General features: G+C 38.2%; 1 protein-coding gene across 1 annotated transcript in view; it reads left to right on the top strand.

Annotated features, from left to right (window-relative positions):
* Positions 1-18,248, top strand: part of TSPAN13 (tetraspanin 13) — a 31,682-nt gene extending 13,434 nt beyond the window's left edge. Inside the window, exons 2-6 of the mRNA XM_007164879.2 lie at positions 6,768-6,935; positions 7,909-7,989; positions 8,857-8,970; positions 10,284-10,397; positions 17,132-18,248. Of these exons, the coding sequence (XP_007164941.1) occupies positions 6,768-6,935; positions 7,909-7,989; positions 8,857-8,970; positions 10,284-10,397; positions 17,132-17,206 (552 nt within the window). The 3' untranslated portion in view covers positions 17,207-18,248. The remainder of the gene's footprint in view (positions 1-6,767; positions 6,936-7,908; positions 7,990-8,856; positions 8,971-10,283; positions 10,398-17,131) is intronic.
* Positions 18,249-23,034: the final 4,786 nt, after the last annotated feature.

Consider the following 23,034-nt stretch of genomic DNA (forward strand, 5'->3'; position numbering starts at 1 on the left):
GAGAAAGCCCGCATGCAGCAACGAAGACCCAACGCAGCCATAAATAAATAAATGTTTAAAAAAAACCCCAAAAATGAAAAAAACCAAACATATTTTGGGGGTTTATTAGAAAATTGAGTCACTTAAGTAAGTTTATGTTTGGACAGTTTCTCTGTTGTGGTAATACATGCAAAATTTGTTTTTGATTGGACCGTTAAATCATGTTCTCTTCCACGTTACAAATGAGAATGTGTATTTAGGAGTCGGGTACCAGAAGGAGGTGATAGGGTGGTGTCAAGATGCACACGTGAGTCTACCCAAGTGTGACAGACCTAGAGCTTCACTTTCTGTTATAAACAAGTGGAGAGTCAGTGAATTACTGCCTGCTGTCTTCAGGTCTCCACCACCTTCATTTGAAAGCCTTCCTTTTTCTTAAGTGGGTGCAAATTGTAGGGGAGAATGTGGACAGTACCTGGAGATGCACAGTTGGGAATTAATGTGAAATATTTGAGAGACAAATGAGAATATCTTGATGTGAGTAGCCATGTTTGGGGAATTGTGGGAACGAAGGCTGGGTGAGGCAAGTTGGACAAATTTACAGAGGAAAGCAAAGCGGAAGAATTTAGTATTGGTGTTCCAATAAGAACAGGGTTGTTACATTTTCAGGCTACTTGTAACTTGGAAATGCTTTATATGCACAGAAAGTAATATGGTGTACTCATGTGATCCCAACAGCCTGATTTCACAAATGCCAGTGTTTTGCTATGTCTCTCTCTCTTTTTTTTTTTTTTATTTATTTTTTTTTTAAAGTTTTTTTTTTTTTTTTTAAGGATTTTCTTTTTAATTAATTAATTTATTTATTTTTGGCTGTGTTGGGTCTTCGGTTCGTGCGAGGGCTTTCTCCAGTTGCGGCAAGTGGGGGCCACTCTTCATCGCGGTGCGGGGACCGCTCTTCATCGCGGTGCGCGGGCCTTTCACTATCGCGGCCCCTCCCGTTGCGGGGCACAGGCTCCAGACGCGCAGGCTCAGTAGTTGTGGCTAACGGGCCCAGCTGCTCCGTGGCATGTGGGATCTTCCCAGACCAGGGCTCGAACCCGTGTCCCCTGCATTAGCAGGCAGATTCTCAACCACTGCACCACCAGGGAAGCCCCTATGTCTCTTTTTAAGAGGTTCAAAGTTATAGTACAGCTAAAGGGCTCCTCTCCATTCCCTTTCCCAATCCGCACCAAAAGTATTGTACTCACTATCCTAAAATCAACATACATCATTTCTATGCATGTTTATATATGACAATTTGATCTGGTAATCAACCACAGAGAATATATAGTGTTTTTTTTTAAAAATAATTAATTAATTTTTGGCTGCGTTGGGTCTTCGTTGCTGCATGCGGGCTTTCTCTAGCTGCGGCGAGCGGGGGCTACTCTTGATTGCGGTGTGCGGGCTTCTCACTGCGGTGGCTTCCCTTGTTGCGGAGCATGGGCTCTAGTTGCACAGGCTTCAGTAGTCGTGGCTTGAGGGCTCTAGAGTGCAGCCTCAGTAGTTGTGGCGCACAGGCTTAGTTGCACCGTGGCATGTGGGATCTTCCCGGACCAGAGTTCGAACCCATGTCCCCTGCATTGGCAGGTGGATTTTTAACCACTGCACCACCAGGGAAGTCCCTCAGCTAAATATTTAAATAAAATGTTAAGTCTTTTTCAATATTTTAAAGTACGAGTAGCAGGAAGGACTCAGTTACGTGGGTAACTCAGTTGCCCAAGTTCTATGGTAGGATGAGTAATACTCCTCTCCCACCAAAGGTTCACATCCTCATCCTTAGAACCTGTGAATATGTGACCTTATATAGCAAAAGGGGCTTTGAAGATGTGATTAAATTAAGCATCTTGAGATGGGCGATTATTCTGGGTTACCTGGGGGCCCTATATAATCATAAAGGTCTGTATAAGAGGGATGTAGGTGGCTTAAACTCAGAGAAAGTGATGTGCTTAGAGAAGCAGGTTGCAGTCTGAGAAATTTGAAGATATAACACAGCTGCCTTTGAAGATGGAGAAAGGGGATATACTGGCCAAGGAGTGCAAGTGGCTTCTAGAGGCTAGAAAAGGCAAAGAAATGGATTCTCCCCTAGAGCTTCCAGAGGGAATGAAGTCCTACTGACACTGTTATTTTAGCTTGGAAGACCCGTGTTGGACTTCTGACCTCCAGAATTACAAGAGAGTACTTTTGTGGTGTTTTAAGCCACTAAGCTTGTGCTAATTTGTTAAAACGACAATAAGAAAGTGATACACCCTCTCAAATGTTTTTGAAGGAGAGGTGCCTAGTATCAGTGATGGGGATAGACTAAAACTATATTAGAGACACAGCAGAGCTAACTTGGTGAGGAATACTCTTGAGAGAGAGGTACATAGAAGGGTGTAGCCTTTTTCTTCCCCTACCTAGAAAAAGAAAAATCAGAGCAAAGATACTTGTGAATGTTCTATATAATGTTTTCAATAACAGCATAAAGCCGAGTCTGGAAGCTAGAACTTCTTATAGAAGTGATAAAGTGCCCTACCCCCTTTTTAGTTATAGACATTAGTTTTCAAAGGGGGAAAGATTCTCGTTATTAATAAGCCTGTAAGTTGGGTAGCTGAGAGAGCAGAGAGCAGTTTTCTCCTTTTGTTGAAATGCTGCTGTTGTACATCAAGGATTTGGTTTGCTGGGAGGGTACTGACAAGGGATATCTGAATAATTCACTCCAGCTATATGGTAAGGATTGCGCTGATGGTAAAATATCAGGCAGCTTTCTGTAACATGCATTTCTGACTTGTTCATCTGCGAATGCGAGGACTGTTTTGTGTGGGCTGCTTGTGACAGATTACCACAAACACGGTGCCTTAAAAACAGCAGAAAGGGGCTTCCCTGGTGGCGCAGTGGTTGAGAATCCGCCTGCCAGTGCAGGGGACACGGGTTCGAGCCCTGGTCTGGGAAGATCCCACATGCCGCGGAGCAGCTGGGCCCGTGAGCCACAATTACTGAGCCTGCGTGTCTGGAGCCTGTGCTCCGCGACAAGAGAGGCCGCGATAGTGAGAGGCCCGCGCACCGCGATGAAGAGTGGCTCCCACTTGCCGCGACTGGAGAAAGCCCTCGCACAGAAACGAAGACCCAACACAGCCAAAAATCAATAAATAAATAAATAAGTTAAAAAAAAAAAAAAAACCAGCAGAAAGCTATTCTAACAGTTCACGAGGCCAGAAGTTCACCATCAAGTCGTTGACAGGGTTGCACTCCCTCTGAAGGCCCTAGGGGAGAATCTGTTCCTTGCCTCCTTGCCACTTTGCCTCTTCTGTCTTCTGCTGGCTGCCAGCATTCCTTGCCTTGTGGTCACATCACCCTCTGCCTCTGTCTTTATGTTGCTGTCTTCTCTCTCTGTCTCTACGCTCCCTCTGCCTCTCTCGTAAGGATACTTTTGATGACGCTTAGAGGCCGCCTGATAATCCAGGATAAGCTTGTCCCTTTTAGACCCTTAATTGAGTCACATCTTTTGCCATGTGATACAGCATTCATTCTTTTGCTGTATACGGTAATATTCAGTTGGGGTCATTTTTCAGCCTACTATGTGTTCTGTTATGGTTCCTTTGCAGTCTTTGATGTGTCCTGTTTATCTGGATATTTTTGATTATTGTTCTCTACTCTGACCCACTTTGTAAAAATCTCTGACATAGCAATGATTTGTCCCATTGTAGTTTTTCATTCTCTCCTACATTGAATTCTAGAATGAAAGTCAGCAAGCTGCAGCCCATGGGCCACATCCATTCCATTGCCTATTATTGTACCGCCTGCCAACTAAGAATGGTTTTACATTTTTAAATGGTTGAAAAAAAAATCAAAGGAACATATTGTGTTCCACATGAAAATTATATGAATTTAAATTTCAGTATTTAGGGGTATCTTGTCTCTGGCTTCCATGTGTAGTGGGTACTAACCATTTGTTGATGAATATTTAACTCGTGGTAAGAATTTCATTAATGTTGTTAAGGATTTGGTATAATTCCCAAAGGATTCTTTAAAACTATGGATTAGAAGAATTTTATGTGTCATATTATTCATGCTTCTGATCTTTTTGGCCTTAAGACTCAAAGAAATATAGAGTAAATGTCCTGCCCCTGAATTTAATTAAGTTAGTAAATAGGCATCACACCCAGGACTTGAAGCTGGCAAGTGTTGGTTAATTTTATATGTCACCTTGGCTGGGCTGCGATGCCAAGATGCTTTTTCAAGCATCAGTCTAGATGTTGCTCTGAAGGTATTTTTTAGTTGTGATTAACATTTATACTCAGTTGAGTTTAAGTAATTATGGGCCTCATGTACGATATGAAATATGAAAGCATTAAGAACAAAGACTGCGTTTCCTAAAGGAGAAGGAATTCTGTCTCAAGACTGCATCGCTGAAATCGTTTCAGAATTTCCAACCTGTCATCCCGTCCTACACATTCTGGACTTGGTGGACCCCACAATTACATCAGCCAGTTCCTTCAAATAAATCTCCTCTCTCTCTCTTACTCTCTCTCATTATATATCCTATTGGCTCTGTTTCTCTGGAGAACCCTGACCGATACAGCAAGTTACTCTGATGTGTTGAGACTGTGGACCATCTTCAGTGTTTGTTGAGTATGCTAAGCATTGCCCTCTCCCCTCACTGAGGTGAGGCCCCTCCAGCATTATCTTCCTCTCCTTCCTTGACACCTCCTTCAGGCTTCTGCCTTTTACACCTCGTGAAAGGAAATGTGTTATATTCGGGCATAACAAAGTCAGAAATAAGCTCATTTGTGATGGGCCCAAGGACTTTTTCTCAATCCAAGATTGTTTGAAGTTGTGAGAAGACTGTGAGTTGATAAAAATGAGACAGAAGCAAATGGATCTGCTGAGAAGAAGCGGTTGAGAAAATGAGGAGAACTAATTTCTGGGTAGCAGTATTTGTGAGAAGTTTATCCTCTTCTTCTCCCTCTAAAAAGAAAAACTTCCTCTGTGTACTAGTTCAATGGAGAACATCAAGTCCATATAACTCCGTAACTTGTTCCTATCATGCTACAGATAGTTGCTTTCATTCTCAAGTTTTGCTGCTTTATAATAAATGGATAAAAATACAAATAGCTGCTGTATTTGTCCATATTTAGCCATTTTACTTGTATGTCTATACATATAAGAAGTTTTACATACCAAGGCATTTAAAAATTGTGTCTGATAAACAATGACCACACTTATAAAAAATTACACATTTGAGTAAAGAACCATTTGAGTGAGTGATGATTTATTTTGTATCTCAAAACAAAGTTTATTAGGCCTTGGAGTGGTGCTAGAAAGTTTATTTTACATACTTTGATTCCTCCCAACAAGGTATTAAGCTGTCAACTTGCTCCAGGAAATGGTTGACTCTCGATTGACTTGAAGATACTGTCTCTTTCCTGTTCCACCCTCCACCCCGGCCACCCCCATACCTATTTAAGCTGTATCTTCTATCAGTTGATTATAATCTTTATATGGCATGCTATTTAAGTGTTATTTTAAAGAAGTAACTGTAACTTTGAGTTTTACAGGTAATGACTGATTGAGGCATGTGTTTTACCTCTTACACTTGATTTTGTTTTATAAGAATATAAATTAAATGATCGGGATGTAAAATAATTTCTTCTTGCTCAGAATGCCATTTTTGCTCTAAGTAGCTAAAATCTCTTATACTCTTTTCATCCTAAAAGTTTTAATAGTCTCTCTCTATATTTGAATTCTCACAGAATAGCCAATGATATCTAAAGCAATTCATTTCGTCAACGATATTGTGAGATATTTTGACTGTTCCAAAGGCGAGGTTCTGTGATAGGTTCTGGGGATAAAGGGAAGTGAAAAGATGGGGTCTCTAAGTTGCTCAGAGACTCCTAGGAGGGACAGGCTTGGAAACAGAATGCTAATGTGTTGAAGGGAACAGTGGAACCATATTTGAAGAACAGAGATTGCTCAGAGAATGGAGAGATGAATTTAGTTTGTTGGGGACTAGGAAGGCACCACAGAGAAGGTTACAGTCTGGGGCTTTGAAGGAAAGATATGTGATTTCCACGTGAAGAAACCAGTATGTCGGACTGAGATGTGTTGGTGTCTAAAAGTTTTACATACGCTATTATTTCAAAAGCTTAAGTAGAAATCGTTTAGGTTTCGTAAGCCAGGTGGCCTCTGAGGATCCATAATAATTTTATAGATTATTGTTTGTTTTTTAAAAGCATGGCCAAGGATTAATATAACTTGTTAAGACAATACTATCTGTGAGATCATGTGTGTATTCTAGTATTGAGTGTTAGCAATCATTTGTAAGATACTAAGTAGGTGCCTGAAAAATGTTCTTTTTTTTTAAAGTTTCTTTAATTAATTAATTAATTTATATTTATTTTTGGCTGTGTTGGGTCTTCGTTTCTGTGCGAGGGCTTTCTCCAGTTGCGGCGAGCGGGGGCCACTCTTCATCGCGGTGCGCGGGCCTCTCTCTGTTGCGGCCTCTCTTGTTGCGGAGCACGAGCTCCAGACGCGCAGGCTCAGTAGTTGTGGCTCACAGGCCTAGTTGCTCTGCGGCATGTGGGATCTTCCCAGACCAGGGCTCGAACCCGTGTCCCCTGCATTGGCAGGCAGATTCCCAACCACTGCGCCACCAGGGAAGCCCTGAAAAATGTTCTTGATATTAATACATAAATTGACGCTTTTCCCTTCTTTCTTCTCCCTCCCCCTCCCTCCGCCCCTCCCCCCATCACTGCCCTTTGTGGTTGTTTTTGCAGTTGGTTAGTCTGCTGCTAATTGGAATTGCAGCGTGGGGCATCGGCTTCGGGCTGATTTCCAGTCTCCGGGTGGTCGGTGTGGTCATCGCAGTGGGCATCTTCTTGTTCCTGATTGCATTAGTGGGGCTGATCGGAGCTGTGAAACACCATCAGGTGTTGCTTTTTTTTGTATCCTTTTTTACAGGTGGGATTTATACCCCACTTGGGTTTGCTCTTATCTTATTGATTACTCCTGTGATAACTACAACTAATTTAAAATTACCGTAAGGAAATTAATTGCCAGACGGCAACTCCTGGCAAGCATTATGTGTATTTGTCCAACCAACATTAGGAACATTTCTTAGGGTTAAGTTATTGTATGTTTACATATTCTCTCTCCTTTTCACATCATGACGAATGTATTCTGCAAGTTCAGTATCATCCTATTTATGTGTTGCAAATTCAGAGTTACATTGAACTGATTCAGTGACTTCTAGGTCCTTTCCAAGTCATTAATATTTGGTTGAGAATTTCACAATGATTTTTTTTTAAGAGTTGATATTAAGAAAGCTTACATACATTTATCTCTACTTATTTCCTGTTTTATCTATGTAAGAATTTTTATTTTAATCTAAATGAAATTATAATAGATCAGCTTTTATTTATTTTTAATAATTTATTGAAGTATAGTTGATTTACAATGTTGTGTTTAATTTCTGCTGTATAGCAAAGTGACTCAGTTATACATATATATTCTTTTCATATTCTTTTCTATTATGGTTTATCACAGGATATTGAATATAGTTCCCTGTGCTATACAGTAGGATCTTGTTGTTTATCCATCCTATGTATAAGAGTTTGCATCTGCTAATCCCAAACTCCCAATCCATCCCTCCCCACTCCCCTCCCCCTTGGCAACCACAATCTTTTCTCTATAACAGATCAGCATTTAAATAATTATTGTTGTTAGTATTTTTCTATATAATTATATCTACAGTGTATCATCAAAATAAAAATTACGTGTATTCTTCTTGCACTTTCTCTAAGTGCCATTTGTTCTGTTTTCTGGGTGACCTCCTTCTAGTGAGTTGTGACATTGGCAGTACCTCTGTTTTATGTTATTTTAAGAATTTCCAGAAATAGCCTTAACTTTGATTCTCAGTACATGATTATTCTCTTACTTGTATTTATTGTCCAGTTTTCCGTATCATGTGCTTGCTTAGCCCTGAACCAGGAGCAACAGGTAAGCAAAGACTTTTTTTCTTTCTACTTTATTATACCACATAATACATGTAGGAAGAAAGGGGGAGGAATGATTGGAATATAATATAATTTCTTCCTGTTCAGAATGCCATTTCACTCTACATAGCTGAAGTCTTTTGTTCCTCATTGCCTTAGTGGGGCTGCTTAGAGCCCTAAAACATCACGTGTTGCTATTTTCTGCATCCTTGAAGTAGGATTTTGCCCTCACTGGGTAAAAAGTGCTCCTGCTAATGGATGTTCACCCAGTCTTTCCCTACTATTATGCAATGAAACATTGGCTCCAGAATGTTTGTGGTTTCATTCTGGCAATTATGCTCTTCAAACTCTAATTTGTTTGAAGAATATGGGTCTCTCTTTTGGGGCAATGGAAAATTTGTCTTGCTACACTCTGAAAACTAGGCCTTTGACCTAAGTGCTTCTTTTAAATCACATGTGAACGTGAAGACTTTTTATTCTTGGGATAGAAATCATGCCTTCTTTTTGTTGCAGATTGAAGTGTAACCCTTTGAAAAGTTTTGATGCTCTTATAAAGAGTATTATATTAGGTGCACTCAGTTTTAAGAGTTGCAGGCTCCAGCTTTATACATTTTATGCAGGGATGACACTTTTTTTTTTTTAAGATTTTTTTTTTGATGTGGACCATTTTTCAAGTCTTTATTGAATTTGTTAAAATATTGCTTCTGTTTTATGTTTTGTTTTTTTGGCCACGAGGCATGTGGGATCTTAGCTCCCCGACCAGGGATTGAACCTGCACCCCCTGCCTTGGAAGGCGAAGTCTTAACCACTGGACCACCAGGGAAGTCCCAGGGATGACACATTTTAATGTACGTTTAAATGCGTTTTCTAGGGTCAGCTTTTGGAAGTTGGTTGGAACAATACAGCAAGTGCTCGAAATGACATCCAGAGAAATTTAAACTGCTGTGGGTTCCGAAGTTTTAGCCCAAATGAAACCTGTCTGGCTGTAAGTACAAAGTATAAAATGTTTTTTGGAGATGTATTGCATACAGATGAATAATGGTTAACATGGAAGAAGTGGACTTTCTGATGGTGAATTGTACTTTTAAAGTGTTTTTTATATACCAGCATTACATTCCGTGTACACTATTGTATCAATTGTCTGTTCTCAAATATCCATCCTGAGGATACTGAATATTCCAGGGCCCAGCCAGGCATGCTTTTGGTTCTTTGCCCCTAATTCCTTCCCAGTCAAATCCTCCTAGAACAAGTTGTGAAAGAGAAATAACAGCAGATCAGCAAGTAAATGTCTTGGTTTGGAAGCCTATCAGGGTGGTAGGAGGAGAGTGGTCTGTACTAAATTGGGCTTCTCAACCAGCTAAACATCCCCAGGATGGAGGACACAAGGAACCACCCTCTTTCCTCTCTCCCTTCTTCCCCATCACAACTTCATGCCCTTTCTCTCTGGGAGCTGAGCTAGCGATAGATCAATTAGAGCCGTCCTGTTGCCCCAGGCCAGACCACTGACCTCCCAAGTCCAACCCAATCCCATATGGCAATTGACTTGGAGCTTGGAGCTTGGCTCTCCTGGGAAGTTTACATGTGTTTATATTTTGGGGAAACTCCTATTACCCCCTCGCTGAGCCCTGAGCTGGACATCCCCGCGTTGTGTCCTCTTTTGTGGGTTATTAGTTTTCTATTGCTATACAATACATTATCACAATTTTAGTGGTTAAAACAACACCCGTTTATTATCTTAGTTTCCCTAAGTCAGGAGCCTGCGTATAGCTTAGCTAGGTCCTCTGCTCATCAGGATCTCACCAGAATGAAGTCAAGGTATTGGCCAGGGCTACAATCTCATCTCAGGTTTGGGGTCTTCTACCAAGCTACTGTTGGTCGAATTCAGCTTCTGGTGGTTGTAGGACTGAAGTCCCATTTTCTTTCTGGTGTCTCTAAGTTCCTAGATGCTGGTCAGGTCTTAACTATACAGACATCTCACAACATGGCATCAAAGTCAGCGTGAGAATCTCTTCATTTTATTAAGACAGTGTCTTATGTAATGCAACATAAACATGGGAGTGACAGTCCATCCTATTCACAAATCCCATCCACTCTCAAGGGGTGGTTATTCAGGGCATGTACCCTGGGGGTGGGAATCTTAGGAGCCATCTTACGATTTTGGACACTACTAAAGAACCACGGCTCCAAGATGGATATGATATTCCAGACAGTCATTTTTATGTGGGTGTTTTTTTTTTTTTAATCTGCTCATTATAAATGTACTTTGAAATAAAAGTTCTTTTTTGAAAATTGATACAGAGCTGTGTGAAAAGCAGCCACCAGTGCTCACCCTGTGCTCCGATAATAGGAAAATATGCAGGAGAAGTTTTGAGATTTGTTGGCGGCATTGGCCTCTTCTTCAGTTTTACAGAGGTATGTACAAATAACTCAGTATCTTCCGTTCTTTGTCATAGAGATTCCTGTTTTATAGGGCAAGAGGGCGTGGCATTTTACCTTAGCATGGCACTTAACTTTTGGAATGTATCAATGGATGTTTTCACTGGGAACTAGTGCTGTAATAGGTGGAGCTGTGGCTTGAGATCAGAAGACCTCACAGATCTAGCATTAAGTTTATACAGGGTGAAGTGCTTGATCATTAATTATGTAAAATTAAATGAAGAGATTGGACCGGGTTATCTTTTGAGTCTCTTCTATTCCTAGAGTTGTATGGTAAATTATAATTTTAGATATAATTTTGGAATAGGTAGGACATTCACATTGTTTAATATATATATATTAACGTGTAATATACACACATTTATATATAGGTATGCTTTGAAAAGTTGCCTTCCAACCCTATCCCCACGCCCCTTTGTTCCTAGCCTTCTAAAACCTGTAGGTAATCATTGTTATTAATTTCTTACCTATATAACATATATCTATGTTATATTAATATATTTACTATATTAATACATTTATATATATGTCTAAGCAAAACCACACACATATTATTTTGATAATTTTTGAGGAATGCTAATTCCTCATTGTCTTTATTAAACACTCAATAACTGGACATTTTTGATGCATCTGAATTGGCAATCTGTATTTAAATTAAAACTTTTTTCTTTAACTCATCAATTCTACTTGCAGTGCTTTATTTCATGGAGATAATTGTATAACTATGTAAAATGAATACACAAGAATGTTTATTGTTTATAACAGCAAACCTTTGGGCCAGCTCATGTTTGTCTAGTGAATAATGAGCTGTTGAAATTAGAGTTTATTAGACAAGAGCAAATAGTTAAAAAATGCACTCTCTGGGTTGGAAACCTAGTTCTCCTGCTTTATTAACTGTGTGACCTTGGGCAAGTTCCTTAATCTTTCTGTGCTGCTGTTTCTTCGGCTTTGCAAACAGGCGTAATAATGGAAAGCCCCTATTTCACGAAGTTGTTTTGATGCTTAAAGGAGTTAGTATATGTAAAAACTTGTAATATATAGAAAAATGCCTGACATACGGCAAGTGCTGTGTGTGTTAGCTGTCATTTTGTAGACATGAGTAAATTATTGATGTACAAGTCCCCATATTATACCCCCTTAAAAAATGATGATGGGACCCCTGTGATGGTTGTGTTAATTGCCCATGTCACACTCCTGTTTTAAACAAAGAATAGCATGTGTAGAATAATGCTATTAAGTAAGATTGTGCGTATAACTGTGGAAATATATGGTAGGCTATTGTAAGAATGAGCATTTATCTTTAAAAGGAAATCAGAAAAATCTTGTGTTTTTTATATTTGAAGTTTACTCTGTCATTTAATTTCTTGGACATTTGATTTCCCCATCAGTATGTCCCTATAATAAGTAATTTCATGGTCAACTTCCTTGTATATATATTTTTGATCTATATTCCCCAGTTTTTCTTTAGAGTACACCTCCAGAAGTAAAATATGACACATTCAGTATATGGGCATTTTAAAAGAGTTTGATAAATATTGCCAAATTGCCTTTTGGGGGAGATTCTACCAACTTTTGATTCAAGCACTAATTCTCGATATTTTTATCTTATAAAATATTTGCCAATTTGGTAGGTAAAAATAGTATTACAGTTCTGTTTGCTCTTTTGGAAATGTGACTAGTGAATTTGAAAATATTCATGTATTCATGTGTTTTTGGACCACTGGTATTACTTCTTTTGTGAATTGCCCACCTACTGTCTGTCCTGATCAAGGACCTTTGGATCGCCTGTAACTCAGTCTATGCAAAAAAGGGGAATTTTGTAAAAGAATAGGAGAGCGGGCCTCAGGGCCTAGAAGGTGTTTAGAAAAGAGGCCTCAAGGCTGGGGCTCACTGGGTGCTCTTAGAAACCCAGGCGCCCCAGAAAGTTGCCCACTCTCCTTTTATTTCCTCCGTTCCCTTCCTGGCTCCTTCCTCCTCTCATCACTCACTCTACTTGACTTCTTTGTCCTGCTTTCAATTTCTTGCATTTACTTAACTTTTTCATGATTTTTAAATAAAATTTATAGGTTTTACTTTTTATGTGGTTCAGTTTATTGCTTTTTGCCTATATGGTTTATCCAGTTGATTTTTATGTTTAGAAGCCCCTTTCTCATTTTGATTATATATGTTAAAAATGATTAAAGAAGGCAGTTTAGGTGATACAAACAAATTTTAACACTTCATGGACAGTCTCCTTTCAGAGAACTGCAAAATAAGGCCGAAGGCAAGGAGCTTTTATAGGATAAAGAATAAGGAAGGGAATAATAGAAAATATCTGATTGGCTGGGGCCACATAGTCAGTCTTGTTTGGGGTGAGAAGGCCCAGAATTGGCTTGGCCTTTGGGGATTGGCTGACTGAATATATTGCACTTCCGGTCAAGAGGAGCATTTACAGGGACACAAAGTTTACCCAAGTTTCGGTTTGCTGATGTGGCACCCTGGATCAGAGCAGCTTCATCTTGGGCCTAGAAATTTACTTCTCTCTGTATAATTAAATATAAAAATACAAAAAAATATATTTTTTGTTTTATTGAGGTATAATTGACAAATGAAATTGTAAGATATTTAAAGTGTATATCATGATGATTTGATATACGTATACATTGTGAAAGGATTCCCCCTATCAAGTTCATTAACACATCCATCACCTCATATATTTACCTTTTTTTTTGGGTGAAAACATTTAAGTTCTACTCTCTTAGCAAGAGAGTAGATTGTACAATACAATACAGTATTCTGTACAATACAATTGTACAATACAGTGTTTTCACTGTAGTCACCATGTTGCACATTAGATCTTCTCATTTTGATTGTGTGTGTGTGACATGTATTGAATTTGTGTATATAATGTATACATTACATATATATGTATAAAATGTATGATTAAGATAACATATTATATATACATAGATGTTTGTGTATATTGTATATTCTAATTCAGTTTCTTTTTCTCCCTTTGAGAATGAAAAATCCATACTTGGCTGTTATTATCAAACTGGAGATAAAGACCAAACTTAGTATTCACTTTTTTTTTTTTTTTGGCCTCACCACATTTGCGGGATCTTAGTTCCCCAACCAGGGATTGAACCTGGGCCCCCTGCAGTGGAAGCTTGGAGTCCTAACCACTGGAATTCCTCCCAGGAATTCTCATTAGTATTCACTTTTCAAAAGAAGTTTTCCCTGACATCGCTTCCTACTCTAAGCATATTTTCACTTCACTTTTTCTCAGGAAGGAGCCATCTTACTTCTGGGCTGGTCATGGCATTGATTCAAGAAAATTCATATACCGTTTGAAAACAATCCTGTGCATTTTTCCTTTCTTTCTTTTAAAATAAAACATGGATTTAAAAGTAAAAAAATTTTGTCATAAAAATTTAAAAATATAAGTGGGAAAAAACCAGAATGAGCAATCTCCATACACTCCATTAGCCAGAGTCAGTAATGATCAGAATTTCGCCACATGGTTTCTTTTTTATATCTGGGATTTATTTTGAGAATTTAGTTCTTTTGAGCAGCTCCATTTTCTTCTCATTGGATCACACTGCCTTCAGCTGTGCATATATTATTTTAAAAGGAGGTTATTTATTTATTTTTAGAGCAGTTTTAAGTTCACAGCCAAATTGAGAGGATGGTCCAGAGATTTCCAGTATCTCCCTGCACCCACACAAGCAGAGCCTCCGCACTGTCACCATGACTCACCGGATGGTGCATTTGTCACAACTGATGAAACTGCATTGGCACATAATAACACACAAAGCCCATAACCTACATTAGGGTTCACTTTTGGTGTTGCACAGTCTATGAGTTTGGACAAATATCTCCATCATTATGGTATCACACAGAGTATGTTCACTACCCTAAAAATGCTCTCTGTGCCCTGCCTATTCATCCCTCCCAGCCCCCGCTGTCTTCTAAAATATTAATTATTGAAGAATATAAACTCATGGGTCTTAGATTTCTAAGGTGTTCTTTCATGGAGTCCTGCTCTGAATTTATACACCATGTCCTTTTGAAACCTAGCTAGAGATTTTAACAGTAATTTATCCAACCTGATATTTTTTGGATTGTGACTATTTTATAGGCTCTCTCACTTTTTAAATTTTTATTTTATTCAGTATTTCACAGAATCAGCGATTCTCAGAGTTTGAAGGGATGAGACTAACTAGCTGATGATTTCCTGTCATAGATGAAATAGAAAGATTTCGTTTGAACTATTTGTAATACATGAAAATAAATATAAACCATCAAAAAACATTGATTTAGAATCCCCCCAAAAAGTTATAACAATTAGTACATGTGCTTTGTAGAAAATTTAGAAAATACAATTATGAAGCTGAAAGAGTAAATGTATCTACTAACTAAAATTACCTCCTCAGAAATCATCATTAATATTTTGTCATATTACCTTCTGCCTTTCTATATTTAATAAATATAAAAATAAATAACAAAGGACATGCTTTTTGCACACTCTGTGTAGACATTTCATAGAACTGTACTCTGGTGACCTCTTGCATCCTGGGTGTAGGTTCTAGAGTCAGCAGAGTTTATGATCGGGTCAAAGTTGCCCTTGAAAATCTTTAAATCATGAGCACCTTTGTAAGCTAAAAATCCAGTAATTATCTAACTTTGATCTTTTTGCATTTTGGGCATGACCTTTTCATGCTCTCTCTGGGTGTGAGGAGATAGTGGTCCAGCAATAGGGCACAAGAAGGGGTTGTTTCATTTTATCACAGCTTAATTGGAGGAATTTTGGTAAAATGTGACTCCAGATTATGAGTACTTTATTTACCCGATGGCTTTGTTTCCCCTAAGAACTGTAACTTACACCATCGGCATGTATTCTGGGGTGATTATAAAAATATTTAACAAACTCAGAAATTCTAACTAGAAGTTCCCTGTGTGCCGGTATTTCTGAGGCAGGGTCAGGGAAATGATGCTCGGGCAGGATGAGAGGTGTCAGAGAAGTAGCTGCTTGATAACAGGTGTGTAAGTATTTCAGTACTGTAATAACAAGCATGGCTGAAATGGTAGGTGGAATGTTGTTAGCTTGAGAATGGCCTGTAACACATCAGATTCTCATATAAAACAACACACGTAATTAAGAGCTTGGACCCAAGATTTGAATCCCGGTTCTGGCACTCATGACCTGTGTAACTATTATCCAGTTATTTAACCTCTCGATGCCTCAGTTCCCTCACTGGTAAAATGAGGATAATGACAGTTCCTATCATATAGGGTTTTTGGTCAAATGATATGAATTTGTGAAATGTGAAGAACAGAGCCAGTCACAAAGTACTCGTCATAGGTTTAAGTAAATTCCTTCCCCCCAACCCCTGTCATACAGACACCAAACCAGACTTTCCACTTCCTTAAATTAGACTTATGTTTCCTTGATTCAACACAAAGCATAGTTCCATCAGCCCTTACATGTTGTAATAAACATTGCCAATCATGAGTTTTATAGTAACTCAGAAATTATTATTGTGGTAAATGGAGAAAATTTTAGATTTACCACAATTCTCTACACGTAGTTTCAAGAGCTAATGAGTAGTCAAGTGAAGTCAAGTGAACAAAATTTAGATTAAAAGTTGGCACAGGTCTGAAATGGGAAATATAATTTGAAATTCATTTTGTTCCATTAAAATTTTGCATCTTTTTCAGTCTAAGAATTTTTGATTATTTTAAATAAATCAACTTTGAGGTAGCAGAACCAGAATGAACACATTTCTTAATTTAAAAAAAGGCAGGTTATATTGCTTAACTCGTTAGTGAACGTGGTGTGAGAAATGGCACGATAACTACTTATTACTTTTCTAAAAGTATACGTCCCCCTCCCTTGGAGAGGTAGGAATTATGACATTTTTTATGATCTGTGTTGGAAAATGTATTTATTGTAGGATTTTTGTTATTGCTTAATTTTTGCCAAACTCTGTTTCTGAATTAGCAAAATATATGATATTTTAGCTATTAAGACAATTCAGTATTAATAGCTAACTTGTATCACTTTCCTATTGCCGCTCTAACAAGCAATCACAAATGTAGTAGCTTAAAGCAACACACATTTATCTTCTTATACTTCTGGAGGTCAGAAACTTAAAATGGAGACTCATTCTGGAGGATCTAGGGGAAACCTGTTTGCTTGCCTAGCTTCTAGAGGCTGCCTGCACCCCTTGGCTCGACTTTGGCTTGACTTTTCTTCATCTTCAAAGCCAGCAGTGTTGCATCTTCTCTCTCTGAATCTGCTTCCCAGTGCTTCTGTCATGACATCACCTTTTGGCTGTATCTCTGATTTTTGTCCTTCCCGCTTCCCCCTTTTAAGGACCCCTGTGATTACGTCACAGAGCCCACCCAGATAATCTCCCTGTCTCACGAGCTTTAACTCAGTCATGTCTGCAATGTCCTTGTTACCACGTAAGGTTGCATATTTGCAGATTCTGGGGATTATGGTGTGGACAACCTTGGAGGACCATTATTCAGCCTACCACAATGTTCATATTAATTTTTCTTAGGATCTCTAATTTGGGTTACGTACTACATTTTAAAAAGAAATCTCTTCCTCTTTGAACAAATAATACAAAGTGCTTTAGAGGTTCCAGATTATTTTGCTGATCAACTAAATAAATACACACAACTATTACTTTCTCTTTCTTCTTTTCTTTCTTCCATTCCAGATCCTGGGTGTTTGGCTGACCTACAGATACAGGAACCAGAAAGATCCTCGTGCTAATCCTAGTGCGTTCCTTTGATGAGAAATCAAGAAAAATCTTTCATATTCTGATCTTGTACATTTCCTCTCACTTTAAGTTAAGCTAATTTGCCTGTTTAAGGAAACAGTATATGAAAAATTGCATAATTGACAGTGGAATTATATATTTTTATGTTTCTCTGAATGTTTTTCTTTTTCCATTGCTGAAAAAATCTGAAACTTGTGGTCTCCTCTGAACCTCAGTGGTACCTTGTAATCTACTGTTTTTCACAGTGTCGGCACTGTCCCACTGTGGCCTTTCTTAGCGTTTTTACCTGCAGAAAAACTTTGTATGGCACTATTGTGTTGATCATATTGTGAATCTAAATATACATCTCACTGGAATAATTAATTGTATGTGGCACTGTGCTGTGTAGATAGTTCCCACTGGAAAAAAGAGTTGAAGTTTATTAAAGCCAGAAAGTATGAGATTCTATTCTGTTAAGTTCAATAAGGGAAATCTAAATTCCCCAATTTTTTTTGTCCTTTTAGGAAAGATGTTGTGGTGAAAATTGTTAACATAAAAGTGAAAATTTAGTTCTAGTAGTCTTTCTGATTACACTAATGTACTCTAGAAATAGCTAGGTCTTTAGGAAAGTGTGGTTTAGTTTTTGATATTTACAGGTAAGTGCAAAGGAGAAATGGTTTCATGAATGTTCTAATGTGTAACATTTGCCTTCAGCCTTCAAAATGAAATGAGTTTGAGAAATTCAGAAATTATATCTATATAATATTGATATTCTTTTATAATAATTTGAAGTCCAAAAGACTGCCTTTTTAATCAAGTTACTATTAATGCATTGGCCCATATAGCAAAAAAATATTTGACTATCTTACAAATTCTAAATACCTTTTCCGTGAAATTTCTCAGTATTGTCTCAGCAACTCGTCAAATCCAAGCTATTTGAGTGTGATCTCCCATAATTTGGAATATAAATAGTATTGTGGTTCTGTATATTATGTTAAAAAATTAAGTATGGAAACCTTTCTTCGTCTAGGAATGTTTGAATTAAAAGAAAGTAATGGAAAGATTGATAAATGAATTAAGTGAAGTGGAATTCTTCTCTTTTTTGCTTCGGGTTCCCTTTGACTGACCTAGAGCTGAGTGTATAATCCAACAGTGGAATTAACTTCCAGCACCAGTAGTCATCCCAAAATCTTTTCTTGAAATGTTTCAGTGTCTAATATTTTCTCCATAGCGAAAATTGTTTTTTAAAAGAGAAGTCGCTCATTTTGGGGGGAAAAATATGTAAGTTCTTTCCTGTTACTGAAAATTACTAATTTCCTGTCTTATATTTTATGTAGTATATGGTATTTCATTAGTAATTGTTTTGATGGCTTTTAGACCAAGAAAGAGGATAAATGGTTAATCTGTAGAATTTTAGAGCATTTTGAGGGTGGGTCACTTACATGCCTCTGGAAGACTTGCTCATCTTTCAAGAAAACTAAATTCCCTTGCTGTTGTAGGGGAAGAAAAATAATTTTTTCTCTGTTCTTCTGAGTTCTTGGCTGAGACCCCGTGTAGTAAATGACAGATTACAAGAGAAACAACAGAAATTTATTAACATGTATACCTCATGTATACATAGGAAATATCCAGAAATACTGATTAACTCCTCAAGATGGCTCAAGCCATCATCTTACATACCGTCTTCAGCTAAAGGCAAAAGAAAGGTGTGTGTGTATGGGAGGGGGGCTATCAGGAAGCCAGTTATGGGAGGTTACTAGGAAAGGCACAGTAAATAAGGATAAGGTTTGTTAGCAGTTTTAAGCCAGTGCCATTGATAAAAGAGTTTCTTGTGATTTGGAATCATCCTTTTCTTCCTGGTACAGAGAAGGAGACACCTTTACAAATGGAGATTTAAGTGTAAATTTACCTTACAGAAGAGTAAATTTCTACTCTGTTTTCAGAGTTTCTCCTGTCTGTTGTTTGTCAAAAGTAATCAACTCAAAATAATCTTAATGCCGAAGAGGCATATTGTGGGGTGGCGGGCGTATTCTGCTCTCCTTCAGTTTCATATCGAGCTCTGGGTGACCCTAAAAATGTTGCCACTTGTACCATAAGATGAGATTGTAAGTGACACATGAAGGAAGTGAGATTTTTGGACTCCGTCTTCCTTTAAGGCATTTTGTATTTTCCCTGTTTGCTTTGTTGCATTTTGAAGTTTCCATGGAGTTCTGGAATCTCCTACTAGAATACTTTTCTTGGTGCGAATGATTTTATGTGGGAAGGGCTGTTCCAGAGAGAACCAACCCATAACCTTGGTTTGTGCTCTAATTGCAATGGCCTTATTTAGGTCACCCTAGTTACAGACCAGGGACTGAGAAGCAAGAATCTTTAGGACTACTAAACTCTGAAGACTGTCCCGAGTCCCGAATGGCTGCTGGAGAGCCTGCCGAGGTCAGGCTGATCCCAGGATGACCGGAGGGCCACTGCCTCCTGTGCACAAAATGTTGCCACAAACGCATTTTGTGACCTCAGGGGAGGGTACGTTTCAAATCAGGGTCTGTCCTGGAGCGATAACAAATGTCTGTAAGGCCAACTCAAGACTCCAGACCTTCTTTCTTCTAAACCTAGCATTTATTAAAAAGCAGACAAACAAAATACCTATTTTAAAAAATTCTTTCATTCTCTGTGGACTTACTTCATTTAGAGAAATGTTTCTCAGAACACTTACGCAGTCAGCCTTGATGTTAAAGTTGGAATTTTAGAAAATATAAGGCTAATACAAAGGGAAAAAAGTTAGGTTATAAATTCTAGAAATCCGAGCTCATATAGCTTAAATTCATCTCAGCTACTGTGTTATCTAAGCAACAGTGAGTTTGTGAAAACCAGTTATGCATGTTCAACCTAAGTAATATGCTGCTGAATGGAACCTTTCAGGAGAAAAAGAAACCAGAAGAGTGGCTTTTAGTTCTTAGTTTCTTCAGCCAAAACCCTCCTCCCACAGTTTTTCTAAATATTTGTTTAACCCTGTTTAAGTTTTTTCATCCTCTTGAAAATGCACTGACTAAATATATGAAACTGTTTCACCGTTTAGCTGGTACTGAGAAAGTTAGAACCGCGTTTTTACATAGTATTTTCTAGGGGAAAACCACTTTTGGGCATCATGATTATACAAATAGGATCATTCACATGTCAGTTGTTTTATTGCAGACGACAATAAGGTTAAAGACCAAGTTGTCCAGGTTTCTGGATAAGTGAAGGGATTTGTGTAAAGTTGTTCTGCACTTGGTATGTTTGGGTCTGGCAGTTAATTTTTACACCAGGCTCTCTATGCCAGATGCAATTACAAGGTGGGTTTTCAATGAATGTTTTCTAAACAATTTTAAAGGGGCGGTGCCCTTCACCCCACACCTCCACCTGACTCCAGAGGGAGAGGGAGGGAGAAAGAGAAAAGAGACCACAGCTTTTCATGTTGAAGTTTATCTGGAATGTCATGATCACAATTGTAGTCATTGAAATGACTCTTGAAACAGTGGGAAAGGGGAAGAGCAGCACCCCCTATACCATGTGCCAGGCTGCTTCTCTGGTCCTCTCCTCTGCTGAGGAAACTCAGCTTTTGGAATTCATTTTCAAAGAAGGGCTTGAGGGAGTTCCCTGTGAGTGAAAATATATGTCGAAGAACAGACTTTGACATCTCTTGGAGGGTGAAACCATTTCTGCTTACTTTTGGGATCTTGCTTTTGACAGGTCGATGAGGTCACAACTTGACAGGCGGCCTCTTAATAAGTTAGGCTGACTTCATCTGGACTTTGAAGTCTGCCTCCTTGGTGGGGTGCTGGAAAGTTTCGTGCTTGCCTTCGAGCTCTTTCTCTTCTCCCTCCAGCTCCCATTCTCAACAGTGATTACTAAATATGAGGACCTCAGTACCTACTTAGGATTACTGAAGGCATCAAACAAGCAAAAAACCAAAGCAGAGATAGCTGGTTATAGGTGATCGTTGGAAGAAGACCGCGGTTCTAAAACAGGTAATAAAGGTTTAGTCAGGTATGTTGATCATCTACGTAAATGACTTTTACGGATGATTTTTGTTACTACCTTTTTTTTTCAAAGTTAGTCCTCTCCCTCCTACCCTCAGATAAAACTGATAAAAAAAAAATTTAAGGTGGTAACATATACATAGCATAAAATTTATCATTTTAACTGTCTTAAGTGAGCAGTTCAATGTTATTAAATACACTCGCATTGTTGCACAACTGTCGCCACCATCCATTTCTAGAACCTTTTCATCTTCCCAAACTGAAACTTTGTATCTGTTAAACAATAACCCCTCATTCCTCCCTCCCTTCAGCTGCTGGCAACTACCATTCTACTTTTATCTGTATGAACTTGACTGCTCCAGATGCTTCATCTTAGTGAAATCAGACAGTATTTGTCCTTTTGTGGCTGGTTTATTTCACTTAGCATAATGTCCTCCATGTTCATCCATATGTCAGAATTTCCTTCTTTTAAAGGCTATAGAATATTCCATTCTATGTAAAGCACATTTTGTTTACACATTCATCCATCAGTGGCTATTTGGTTTGCTTCTACCTCCCAGCTATTGTGAACAATGGTGCTGTGAATGTGAGTATACAGATATCTTTTTGGGTACCCACTCAGAAGTGGAATTATCAGATTGTATGGTAATTCTGTATTTATTTTTTGAGGAACGGTTATATTTTTTCCATAGTGGCTGTACCATTTTACATCCCCCCTAGATTACCAACATTTTACTTCAGCTGTTCAAAATAATACTCTAGTCTTAAGGCATTCTTCCATTTCTCTCTCAAGATATGCTCTCACTTAAATTTATTTAAACACAAAGGAAAGATTGTGAGATGACAGTAAAGGGTTTGGTAGAAAGAGCAGGCATTGTTAACATTTCCATGAGCTTAAAACAACCATTTTTATGTTTGCAACTTCCCTTTCTAACCTGTGTTAAGTACACATGTCCTATAGTTGCAATTATAGCATAGAAATTCTTAAATTCTTTTTCACTTACCCTTTTTGTTTCCCTGTGATGTTTATAACTTATAGATAACAACGTAGTGCACTTTGTGTTAATTATGTAATCATTAGATTTGGAGGTGGCCCCTTTCTTTGGGTATGTTTAAATAATGTTGCCATTGGCATCTTCGCAGAACAGTTTCTCTTGAGTGATTTTCTTAGGACAGATTCTCAGAAGTAGAGAAAACTGGGTCAAAGTTGATCAATTTTTTTTTTTTTAATGACTATTGCTCTGTCACTTTTCTAAGGGAGACTCATTTCCCTTGCAGCCTTGACATTTGACTTCTCAGAGATGTATTTATATTTTAAAAAGTATATGGGTGGCTAAAATAGCATGTCATTCAATACATTTTAAGGACTTAATCTTATTTCACATCAGCCCAATTTAAAAAAAAACTATTTTGCTGTACAATAAGGAAACCTGAATAGCTTAGAAGTTGTCATTCAAAATATTTGTTTATACACGTGGAAACTGTTTTTTTCCTCCAGTTAACCCTCAGAGAGCTTTCTAAATGGGATATTTTACCTTTTTAAGTACATGTAGGTTACCTACTTACAAGGAGGGCACCCAATCCCTCTGGTGATATTTTTGCTGAGGATTTATATGTCATTATATCAACAACGTAGGTTTCTGTTGCAGAGCTCTTTGACAGTACTGTGTGAGAGAAAAGTATTTTAAAAAGTATTAACTGGGAAAGTTAATAATGCCAAAGAATCTATTCAGAAAAGGCTGTATCCAAACAAACAAACAAACAAAGTTAATTAAGACAAGCAATAGATAACCAATAGGCAAAGCATTGCACAGACCGTCGCAGCCATTCAGGGGCCAAAGAAGG

Source organism: Balaenoptera acutorostrata, chromosome 7 (assembly GCF_949987535.1).
Source record: "Balaenoptera acutorostrata chromosome 7, mBalAcu1.1, whole genome shotgun sequence".
NCBI classification, from domain to species: Eukaryota; Metazoa; Chordata; class Mammalia; order Artiodactyla; family Balaenopteridae; genus Balaenoptera; species Balaenoptera acutorostrata.